Source organism: Diadema setosum, chromosome 7, assembly GCF_964275005.1.
Source record: "Diadema setosum chromosome 7, eeDiaSeto1, whole genome shotgun sequence".
In the NCBI taxonomy this organism is placed as follows: domain Eukaryota; kingdom Metazoa; phylum Echinodermata; class Echinoidea; order Diadematoida; family Diadematidae; genus Diadema; species Diadema setosum.
This window is the reverse complement of record NC_092691.1, coordinates 27306435-27319564: the sequence shown is the minus strand read 5'-3', so window position 1 is coordinate 27319564 and position 13130 is coordinate 27306435. Positions and strand designations below refer to the sequence as shown.

General features: G+C 40.3%; 1 protein-coding gene across 1 annotated transcript in view; it reads left to right on the top strand.

Moving 5' to 3' along the window:
* LOC140231035 (protein unc-13 homolog B-like) overlaps positions 1–13130 on the top strand; it is a 273808-nt gene that overhangs the window by 79914 nt on the left and 180764 nt on the right. The window contains exon 4 of the mRNA XM_072311188.1: positions 11234–11351. Within this exon, the coding sequence (XP_072167289.1) occupies positions 11234–11351 (118 nt within the window). The remainder of the gene's footprint in view (positions 1–11233; positions 11352–13130) is intronic.

Here is a 13130-nt window from a genome sequence, read left to right as displayed (position 1 = left end):
AATTCCAGGAATCGTGGATGACTCACTGCCTAATATGTGCATAACATCATTGCCAAAATTAACTACCAATCACATTGGGTTACAAGGGCAGTGCCTCACTCAGCCAGCACTTCCTAGAATTTTCTGGAATGGGTTAAATCATTCTAGATTGAGTGAGCTATAATGTATTTCCTGTCACATGCATACATGTACTGTAGCTACATTGTATACCATGTAGAAAATTCTCCACTGATCTGGTCAGCCTGTATGTACTATATCTATATCATATAGAATGTTCTCCATTAATCTGGTCACCCTGTGTACATACAATGTGCACATTAAACAACCATGCATACAACCTTGAAACATGTACATATAACTACTTGTGTGTACATTTGTGACACCATCCCCCATGGGAAAAAGAAAGCCTTGCCGTAGCAAGGGTTTCTTTTACCTTCACAATTTCTCATTGTTATTTACAACGAATGTGAGGTAACATCCAAACCAAGCAACAACAATCACATACTATCACATGCCTTTTGAATAGCTGCATTAATTCCATGTTCTCTTTTTATGGATACCATTTACATTGATACTGCTTGGATTCTATGAGCTTATACAATCATGTCAAACTGTTTTGCATACATTAATGGATATGCTAAATACATACACTGTATGTGATATGCGGTGAAAACTTTTCACCCTTGAATTCCACTGTGCTATCCACTACCTATGTCACACCAACAGACTTTCTGTCATAGCACTCTTTCAACATGATGACATGACACATTCTCTGTTCTTTGCATCTGTCTGGCGTACTGATCACATAGTTCACATCAATGAGTTTCTTTTTGACACAGTATGGGCCACTGAACTTGGCTTTCAGTAGTTCACCTTGTATGGGCAGCAGTACAAGAACTTTGTCACCTGGTTTGAAGGTTTGGGCTTTGGCATTTTTGTCTGCCTTTCTCTTCATTGAGTCTTGTGACACTTTCAAGTGTTCCCTAGCTACCTCACAAGCCTTTGAAAGCCTTTCACGAAACTTTGACACATAGTCAAGTAGGTGGACCTCATCATCCTCAGTCATGAATTTCTCTTTGATGAGCTTCAATGGGCCCCTAACTTCATGACCGTACACCAACTCAAATGGGCTGAAACCCGTCGACTCATTTGGGGAGTCCCTCGTTGCGAACAGCAGGAAAGGGATGCCCTTATCCCAATCCTCGGGATACTCCTCACAAAATGCCCTTATCATTGTCTTTAGGGTCTGGTGGTAGCGCTCCAACGCACCTTGGGATTGGGGATGATAAGCTGACGACTTCAGCTGCTTCACGCCCAAACGATACATCACCTCTTGAAATATGCCTGACATGAAATTTGACCCTTGGTCGGACTGCACTTCCTTGGGCAACCCATACCTAGTGAAAAACTGCACTAGAGCATCTACCACAGTCTTGGCAGTGATATTTCGCAATGGGATAGCCTCTGGAAACCGTGTAGACATATCCATGATTGTCAAGAGGTACTTATGACCCGACCTAGTCCTAGGCAAAGGTCCAACACAGTCAACTAGAACCCGACTGAATGGTTCTTCAAACGCAGGTATCGGAATCAATGGCGCCGGCTTCACTGAATGCTGTGGTTTACCAGCCACTTGACATGTGTGACAAGTCTTGCAAAACTCAGCCACATCCACATTCAACCCTGGCCAATAAAAATGCCTCATGATCCGATCCTTTGTCTTTCTGACGCCTAAATGGCCGCCAACAGGTAACTCGTGAGCAATCCTCAAGATCTCACCACGGTAACTAGGAGGGACAACAACTTGACGGACCACCGTCCAATCCTCATCAGCTGGCCTATGGGGAGGTCTCCACTTCCTCATCAAAATGCCATCTTTGACATAATAGCACTCAGGGACCTTTTCAGCCTCAGCCTCAGAACACGCCGTCTGAGACAAGCCTTTTAACTCAGAGTCTGCCTGCTGTGCTTCAACCAAGGAAGACTTGCTAAACAGCCCATCACTGTTAGCTTCGGAGCCTAATACAGCAACCCCATCATTCAGATCCTTGAAAAAGGTTTCTGCCAACCAAACACCGGAATTCTCCTCCACATCAACAGAATCCGCATCATCTTGAACAGCTCTACGAGCCTGAGACCTAGTCACAACACAATCTGGGAAAATCCCAGGAAACTCCTCCTGCAACTGCTCAGTTTCAGCAACCACCACTGGTTTATCCGAAACAACTGGAGATGCAACCACCTTGTCCCCAGCCAAGTCATTCCCCAACAAAAAGTCAATGCCTACCATGGGCAACTCAGGAACAACTCCAACAGTGACAGGACCAGAAACTAGGTCACACTTCAAATCCACTCTATACAGTGGTACTGACATATAACTGCCATCAACAGTTTGAATCAAGACTTTTGCATTCACTGCACTATCTGGTGGAAAAGTCATACCACCATCCACCATCAACGACTGAGAGGCCCCCGTATCCCGCAGGATAACTACTGGCTTACCTGCCTCACCAGAAGTACATGGGGTCACCTCACCATCAAACAAAAAGCTACGATAGCTCTCATCCACCTGCTTAGTCCTATCTTTGAATTTGGGAGATCGACTTTCAATGGCCTGTGTTTCACTGAAAGGGACACTATTTTCGGGTAGGACACTTTTTGACATGACAAATCCCATGTCCTTCTTTGTTTTGTTTTGCAACTTCCAACACTGTGACTTAACGTGCCCTGTCTTGTTACAGTGAAAACATTTGATGACATTTGCACTTGTACTGGACCCTTTGTCAGATTGAGGCTTTGGTGCCGTTGAAGTTTCAGAACTCGTGCCTTTTTCAGAACCAGCATTCTTTGGATTGCTCGACTGATTTTTGTCTCTCTTATTTCCAGAGAAATTCCTGAAAGGTGGTTTGTTGTCATTTCTGTGGGTCAGCTCATACTCATCAGCCATCAAGGCTGCTTTATGCAAACTTGTCACTTTGTGATCATCCAAATGCGACCTCACACTGAAAGCAACACTCTTTTTGAATTCTTCCAAAAGAACAACCTCACGTAGGTTATCAAAATCCTGATCCACTTTCAGGGATCTGTACCACCTATCAAACATCATTTCTTTTTCACGAGCAAACTCAACATGTGTCTGGCCTGGTTTGCGGTACGAATTTCTGAACTTATGTCTGTACGCCTCTGGCACCAACTCATATGCATTCAACACTGCCTTCTTGACTGTAGCATAGTCACGTGATTGCTCTTCAGAGAGAGATGAGTACACATCGGCTGCTTTGCCGACAAACACACTTTGAAGGAGCAAGGGCCAAAATTCCTGTGGCCAGTTCAAACTGTTAGCCACCTTCTCAAATGACACAAAATATGCATCAACTCTGTTTTCTTCAAACTTTGGCACCAATCGAATGTTCTTGGCCAAATCAAATTCAGAGGGAGCCCTTTCACGATTTCCAACAGTCTGTGCATGAGTCAATTCCATCTCACGCAATTTCAGTTGTTGCTCCACTTCAATTTTCTTCATTTCAATTTCTTTCTCCACTTCTCTAGCCCTTTCCCTTTCCTTCATTTCTAATCTCATCTTCTCTTTCTCCATTTCCATTTCCATTTGCAATTTAGCAAGCTCAAGCCGTGTTTGATCAGACATTTGAGTTTGATCTGAAATTTGAGTTTCTTCATTGAGCTCCATGTGACCAGCTACCAAGTCAAGAATTTCTGCCTTTATTACACCTTGTGGAACATCAACATTCAAATGCTGTGCAATAGCAGTCAAATCACATTTGCGCAACCTTTGCAAATCTTTGAGGGACAAATCTGTCCTCTGAACAAATGCCTGAACATCCATTGTACTGATTGACATTGTCACAATGTATTACACACAATGTACAATTGAACAATCAACTCAACTGATATTATATCTGTACCAATATTCTAGATTCCGGAACGTTCCAAATTCTAAGTTTTGGCTTTAAATTCACTTCCCGGACAAGCCCCCAATTTTGTTACGACCAAAATCACTCCGAGAATGATCGCACAAAAGAAACAATCAACTGATGTTCAGGCGGTTTATTAACAGTGATATTGTGGGTACAGACTCGTAATCGGTTTTCACATCAGTACAATAATGATCAAGAGAAACAATTATAAATCAGTAATAAAATCACTTACACGCATTACAGCCCAAATCGTAATCACGATGTTATATAGTCCCTTGGTGATGTCTAACTACGATGTTCGATGCACAGATGAATGGTCCTTGATGCACCGATGAATGATTCCTCCGACGTAAATCCAGAGGCACGGGTTGCAATAATCCACGTTATAGATCCGGGGTAAATTCCACGATATGTACGTCCACAGCGAAACGTGCGGAATCCACAGGAAACGGGCAGAATCCAAATGTTATGAAGACCACGTCCAGTTGGTGCGTTGAATGATGATTCACTTTATAATGTCCAGCAAAGAAACCAGCCCGTCACTGCTTTGCCGTAATAATGTCCGTTGACACTAAAATATGGAGTCTATCTCCAACGTAGGCAAATTAATTCTCTGCAGGCAAAATGTCTCCCAGGCCTTATCTCCACAAACACAGTTTGTATAGCAGGTCAGCAGGTGACACAGGACTGACTATAACAAGTCGTTTCAGAGCCAGAAGTGACGTAACTCTCAGAGCAGAGGTGTTGGGTACTCTGCCTACCTCAGAATTTCTCCTGCTTATATACTATCCATTCACCCCTTTCTAGTACATTCTGTAATATTCTCCAACCTGGGGCCACATACCTGAACATACTAGCAAGTCCAAATTCCAGGAATCGTGGATGACTCACTGCCTAATATGTGCATAACATCATTGCCAAAATTAACTACCAATCACATTGGGTTACAAGGGCAGTGCCTCACTCAGCCAGCACTTCCTAGAATTTTCTGGAATGGGTTAAATCATTCTAGATTGAGTGAGCTATAATGTATTTCCTGTCACATGCATACATGTACTGTAGCTACATTGTATACCATGTAGAAAATTCTCCACTGATCTGGTCAGCCTGTATGTACTATATCTATATCATATAGAATGTTCTCCATTAATCTGGTCACCCTGTGTACATACAATGTGCACATTAAACAACCATGCATACAACCTTGAAACATGTACATATAACTACTTGTGTGTACATTTGTGACAAGTGTCAGACCTGTGCAGACAGGTCACTCTAGGGAAACCATGACAACAGAGGCTTAGAACACAAACAGATGACCTTTCTGTATGGATCAAGTCATGGCATATAATATAAAGTGTACTTGAAAATAAAAAGAGTGGGGAGGAACATCTTCTTCACGCTGATCCAGAATATGTAAATGAGCAAAAGGGGAGTAAAAGTGGACCTGTCAAACAGAAGTGAACACGACAACAACATTGCTAGATGCAAAATTCCGCGGGCAGCGAAATGCGACACAATCTGACCGCACGACATCAGTTTTGGGCTTCTGAATGTCCCAGATACCAAGATAAAGAGTGTGCACAGCACACCAATAACAAGAAGGAAAAAAAAAAGAGGAGGAGGAGGAGAAGGAGGAGGAGGAGGAGAGAGAGTACCAAGAAAACAACAAGAACAGAGCACATGAGGTTATTCCACTTGCAACGATGGTGAAATGTTGCTTATCAAAGTGAAGCGTTTCCAGGGAGACAGACTAAATAAGGCTCCAAATTGAGGGGAAAGAAGGTTAGAATAATTTGATTATATCCTGTGCCAGAAGCAGTTACAATGTGAGCTAAAGAACTTAACCGCACAGGATACAAAGCAGTAACAATATGAGCTAAAGAATTATTTGAAGTGTTTCAAGAGTTTGTATATGTTTTCCAATAGTTCCTTGAATGGCAAGACTAATTGGTCAGTGATACAAGGATTGCTCACTCTTTTTATCTGACCCCTCTCCTCTCAAAAATATTGGACTTGAAGTAAACTGAAGGAAATGAATGGCAAACAAAACTTGTGGTGTAACAGGACATGAAAGTGTTTGGATCAAATGTGTTGTAGAATTTGGCAGGACTGAGTTGGCTGTGCGTCTGAAAAGTATTCTGTTTCAAAACCGGCAATAGAAAAAAGCTTCGGAAGCCAGAAAAGTTCAAGACACTGAACCACCTTTTAACAGGTTGACTTTTTCAAAGTGCAGTCTCCCAATCCTATCACCGAATATGCACCCTGTCCTGACGCGGGGGCTCATGCTCATCACCTATCTTATTCTCTTTTCTTCTTCTTTTTTTATTCTGAGAAATGTCTCTTTGCAGATTTCCGAGCCCTTTCAGCAGTCTAAGCAAATAGAAAGAAATGGAAATATAGAGTAAAGCCAGTCGTCTCAAATTCAAAAAAGAAAAAATATGAAGAACGGAAAGAGAGCAAAAAATAGATAAAAAGAGACAAACAGCCATCCTTGGAGGCAGGATTGGTTTCCGGTTTTGACCGTTCCCCCCGGGGTTTGGCCCCGAAATCGGGTAAAGTATGATGATACGGAGTAATCACGATGGCCACCGAAAATCTTGAAGTCTTGAATTCCAGAGGCCGGGCTCTGCCCACATTTGACGCACTTTACGGGATCAACTTTCAGGAGAAGACATGGATATGCTGTGTAGATGAATGATGGTCGGCAGCATTCCTTTCTTTAATTATGAATAAAGAAGAAGAGGAAGAAAAAGTGCAATATTTCATTTAATTTCATAAAACTTGTTACTTTGAAGCAACAGTTTCTCACTTCAAATGTTACTTTTTGACCAGCTCATTCTTTTGAAAATCATACACGAGTAACATTGTAGTCTAACTTTCTGTGTGTAACTGCGGCTTGTTTATGTTTTAATCTTGACAGAGGAATTACTTCACAATAGATTTTGAGTCTTTTCATATCATCAGTGATCTTACTCATAAGAAGACTTATTATGAAGATACCACTGATTGTAATTGTGAAATGCCTGTCATTGAGCAGAATTCACAGCATAATTACTCTGAGAATTTACAGTAGACATGGAAATTGCTGTAGTTTTCATGTAATATTCATCATTATATTTTAGAAGTCATTTTTCTTATGATCATGCACCTCTTTTTTTTTCTTTTTTTTTAAAGATGAAGTCCAGACCAGGGGGGGGGGGGTGTTTCATCAATGTAAGTCAGCGCTGACAATTTGTTAGTGCTGAAAATTTTAGCAAAATCCTTGGTTTTGATTGGCTGAGATGCGCTAATCACTGACTATTACTATGGTGATTGTCAGCGCTGACAAACATTGATGAAACACCCCCCCCCCCCCCCAGTTAAGAGTTAGTATGAAAAGAAAGAGTGAAATATGACAACCACATCTGGGGAAATTTGATCAGATATCAGGTGAAAAGTAAAGAAGTAATGAATTTTCAAATATTAGCTTCTTTTTTTTTTTGCACAACAGTTCTTGAACAGTTGATATGAATGATATGACTATGTAAATGAGTGAGCTGATGAAGTCATCAGCTCCACTTTCCATTAGTTGTGTACAAAAAAAAAAAACAGTGATAAAAATTCAATGTTTCTGTTATCAAAGTGTAAAACTTTTATCGTTATTTCTGGCTGAATAACTTCAGAATAATGATCAGTTAGGTATAATATCAGGATTTGAAACTTGAGGCATAATTGCATTTGATTTTTAAGAAGATGAAAATTGTATAATTTTATGAACATACTGTATGGCAAATTGTGAGGGGATAGCATCATCAATTATTTCTTTACATATTCATATTGACTGTTTGAGAACTGTTTCATGAAAATTAGCAAAACTTCACAATTTCACAATGTCCTTAACCCGCTGAAGACTAGTCCCGAGTATACCCGGGCAGGTGTCTATGGGCAAAATCAGCCCATCCTAAATGGGTTAACATTCATCCGATTTTGACCAAACTTTCACTGTTGTGCTTTCAAGATTTTACCCTTTCTTTGTAGACTAACATTTATTTGTCCCAGATTTTCCCTTTACGAGTCTTGTCTTGGGGACCTGCTCCAGTCTGTTTAATAATCATTTCTGTATTTTTCTTTTCTTTTGCACCTTGCAACTATGAATGTTATGTATGTGTTTCTGCTTTCTACCCCAGCCAAATCAGTTGATGCAGGAGAGGATGGGGGGGGGGGGGGGTCACATGAATGAGGTGTGGCTATTGATAAATCTGTTACTTAAAAGATGTAGTAGTTTACATGAAGTCACCCAGTCTGAAATTTGTACATCTTCTTTAGATATGAAATGATTGTGTGTGTGTGTGTGTGTGTGGGGGGGGGGGTATTTTGCTGTAGGAACCTGCATATTAGCCCCGCTTTAATCACTTTTAAACCGGGGGGGGGGGGGGGGGGGGATGATACAATATAAGGTCAAGCCATGGGTAAGGGATCGCTGAGCAGGTGTCATTGAGTGCAACAAGATGTAGGGATGGATGTAAATTAATTTCTACTGCCATTATACAGGTGGTGACCCATTGATGAAGTGTTCATGGTTTGATTGTTTTTTCTGTTTTTGTTTTCATTTGGAAGAACTTTGTGTATGGCGGGGGGTGGGGGTGCTAGGGTGAAAAACACCAAAGGTCAAGCGGCGGGTAAAGGATCACTAAGCAGGTGTCATTGAGTGCATCAAGGTGTAGGGATGGATACAAATTAATTTCTACCAGTGTACAGGTGGCCTATTGATGAATTGTTCATATAAACATGAAAGAGAGAGAGAAAAAAAGACAGCAAATGGTTTTAATTAGGTGATACTTATTAGTGTGATAAGCGTGGCCTCTCCCTGTTCAAGATATTTGCATGCAATAGACCTACTAGATGTACACAAATGGTGTCTAGAAGTCACACATGGCCAGTTGTGAGAATATTGTTTGTTACGTACTCCATCAAACAGTGGTAAATGTGGTCAGTGACTAAATTCATGGGAGAGATTAGAAGAGCATTGGATACTATCTACATGAAACACCCATTTTCCATGCACATTTGGTGTAAACTTCTCCTTCTACTGAATATGTAACTTTATCACCAAAACGTGGGTGGGGGAGGGTTGTTGAATTGTGCGGGTGATAATGCCATTAAGCCTGTCAGTAGTCAATAGCCAGACATGCAGAAAACATCATCTTGATGGCAGCTTGAGAAGTAATATGCAAAGAGTTAAACCTAGTCTGTCCAGCCATTCTATTGAGGTTGCACCAGTCAGATAAAGATGAGCGTTAGTTTCTGCTTGAATCATGCAGCCTTAGTTGGACAGAAATGGGCTATCTGATAATTGCTACAGGACCAGAGGGACTATGGGTAGGGACCAGTGAAATGGTGATATTCGAGGGCAAGGTATGGTGATGAAACTGATCTACTCATTCCATTTCAGGCAGAATCTCCCGCTTTTTGTAGTGACTCCTTTCTTGCACAAAGTGAGTAAGGACCAGCTGGATCAAGATTTGGCTTCTTGTAACTTATAGCTTTGACTCGTCTTGTAGGTATCTACAAGGAGAACAATGAATGAAAGCAATGCAGCAGATACAGCAGAATTCAAATGCTCACATCTTAAAGTAGACTGGATGCCTCTGTAAGAACTCAAAGAAACACAAGAAAATGCAGTTGTTCTCCTTATTTTGTCATTGCAGATTGGAAAAATGGGTTAGCACAACTTTGCAAATGGTGTGTTGATAAGTTATGATACTACATGTACATGAACTCACAAAAGGTAGAAGTAGAATGATCGGTGCAAGATGCAGTTTTTACTTAAAAGCCACGTTTTAAAAAAAAAAAAAAGACTTTTTGAGTATTAGAGTTTTGTGTGTATGCAATATCTTACAAAGGTTGTCTTTGTGTATTTTTTTTTCTTTTAGAGGGAGGATGGGATAAAAAACAGAAATAATTGGGGGGTTTTTCCCAAGAAGAGGGGAGTATGAAAGCGGCATGAAAATAGAGTCACATAGTAGTAGGAGAAATCTTTTCTGTTACAGTTACATTATTTTCAGAATGAAAGCGAATATTGTATGCATGACAGTCAATATTTCAGCACACATAATTCACCACTCATGATGGCTTTATGTGCCCAGAGCATGTAAGAGACATAGTATAACAACACAGCTTGACAGGTCTCAGATTTGAAAGTTTTTATTGCATGTGGTCACATGAATTGGTCTGAGTTTTGACGGTTAAAAAAAAAAAGATAGAAAAAGAAAGGGAGTCACAAAGCAGGTAGTTTATATTTGGCTGACAAGCAGTCGAAGTAGCTTGTTTTATGAGACATCCTTGGTGTTCGGAAGATTTAGGTGTCTCCTGAGGTAAACATTATCTAACAGTTGGGCGGGAATATGTGGCGGAGTGATTCTCGGGAGTGATAGGAATGAAAAACAGACAAAAAAGAACAGTCAATGTTTTATCAAACAAAAAGCCGGGGGGGGGGGGGGTGGGGAGGGGAGAGGGGTGATAAGATATACCTGGTTGCAATAATATGTAGTAAGTCATCATACTGAGGGGAAAAAAGAATGTGATAAACTGTTGTTTGTCACATTACTGTCTTTTTATTTAGATTTCAATCTGTAATTCATTAATTTTATCATTCTGTCTGTAAAAAATGATATGAATTCTCCTTTTCCTAATACCATGTGCTTAAATTGTAGAAAGCTTTGACTACGTTCATGAGTTGCTCTTCATTTGTTGCTCCAAAATGGCACATAATGTTTTCATATTTCATATTTTGTTTGCATTGTAAGATAGTTAAAAATGTAATTGTGTAGTGTATGGAAATTGATCATGGCCTGTGTTCACCTAGTGACCTTGCTATTAGTTCACTCAGCAGTGCTTAGCATTTTTACCTTTGTGTTCATGTTTTTTCTATCTTGTAATATCTTTTTATTCCTTACATCATTTCAGTTCATCAGTCTTGCAAGATCAGTCAGGATATTTCCATTTGTACATCAATACATATTTAAACGTGTATGATGTCTGTATCTATACCTGTCTACTACATCTATTCACCCCCTCTTCTTCATTCTTTCATTTTCCATCTCTATCTAGTTACCTATCCATCTACTTCTATCTGTCTATCTATCTATTTATCTATCTATCTATCTATCTATCTCTATCTGTTCATCTGTCTCTATCCATCTCTCTCTCTCTCTCTCTCTTTATCTTTCCATCTGTCGATCGGTTCATTGATGCATTTTCCTTCATGTGACTTTTTTGTTCTCATTATCCATTTTCATGTTCATTCCATGCTGCAGTGAGACCAACCAGCTGAATGTGGGTCTGGTTGTAGAGCTATGGACCAAGGGTCTCATCTGGGACACCCTTCTTGGGACCGCCCTGGTGCCGCTGAGAGGGGTCAAGCAGTCAAGTGAGGTAAGTCATATGAGAACCTCTGTGATGCACCCACACAAGAAAAGTAGACAAAATGGGTGTGATTTATCCCAGGTGACTGAGAGTATTTGGCAAAGGGTGTCATCGTGCCGCAGCATTGTGCTATACAGCAAGAATGAGAAACAAACCATGTAAGGAGACAAGGAAAAAGGACCACCAACCTCTACCAAAAACTAACAACACAGCAGATTTCACTGTGAAAGATTTTGATATGATGAGATGTTGATAGAAAGCAATACAGTTGCATAGCCACCTGTGGGTCAGACTGTTGCGGAAGATTTAAAAAAATGCACTTTGGGTTAACGCAAGACAGTGACCCTCGTCATTGGCAACCTATCATCTCATGAAATATCCTTGATTCAAGACTAGGTTCTTTCTAAACGCTATACTAGCTACCAGTCTAGATGTTTCTGGTCTGTTTACGTTTTTTATGTTTTCTCCCTCTAAGTGGCTTTAATGTGGCAAATGTGGGTACACTTTGCCATTCAAAGCAGCTTCCGTTGTCAGAGATCATGTGACTGATTCACTTGTAGTTTGATAAAGATGTTTGGTATAACAACATTTATAGGTATAACTGGGTTTTGCCTGCCAGTATATGTGCTCTTTTGTCGTCAAGCATGAACAGAATGTTGTGGTCAGTTTTTATAGATGCTGCTTCCAAAAGAAGTGACATGTTTGAGCTGAATTTTCATTCGAATCTATTCAGAGTTTCCATTTTACAAATTGCAATTTACTGTGCATGCATATCTTTGTCATTGATCAGTGTATGATCAGTGACAAAGATACACTGTCATTGTCAAGTCATTGATCAGTGTATGAACTGTATGGAACACATCTTTCTCTTTTGTACAAAAAAAAAATGAACAAAAACAAAAACAGATAAGTTCCCCCTTTATCTGGAATGTTAAGAAATAGAAATGAAAAGGTAGTCGGGTGTCCAATCTAAAATCTCCACTCGATCAGACATGAGATATGTATTCTTTTGTTTGAAGTAGTACAAACTACTGTAAAAGTGGAAATCTTCACAGTGTTGAAATTTTCGTGCATTTCATGCCACTAGAAACCAGCCTGAATATAAAAGCATGAGAATATGTTTGCTTGCTATATGCTCCAGTAGTTCATGTCTTGCATCAGCAGAATCAAAAACATGTGAAACTCATCTTACCCGGCCAAGCGCGAAAAAGTACTGGCATGAAAATATCCACTTTTACTGTAGTGTGAGATGCAGTTTATGTAACATATGGCAACAAGGGTATATGTTATGAAGTGTAACGTAAAACAAAAGGGATAACTGTATGTGTTTAATATACCACCTAGGACTTGCATAAAGATAGCATTCATGCTGTGGGACTACAGCATTGCACATCACTGAAATGAAAAATATGTGTTTCCGATGTCCTAAGCCCAGGGTAGATTTTGAAAGGAAATGTCTCCAGTCCCCCAAAGTTTTCTTTGCATTCACGCCAAGATTAAAGGTAATCCCAGTCTCTGGTCACTCTTATATTTAGTGTGTTTGAATGGTCTCGTGATGATAAGCGTTGACGTCACAGAGGGAAAGGGAAAACAATGAGGTGAAATAAGGAATTCACGGAAGAGGGACTTGCTTGACAGATAGGAGTCGCATTTCACTTCCTTCGGCAAGCGGAGATGGTAATTGGCACACAAAAGAAGGGGAAAAAAAAAACCAACATCAACTACCACCACCCACACCCCATGAATCTATGATTGCGATTTAGTCATGAGGCTGCTGTCACCACCGTG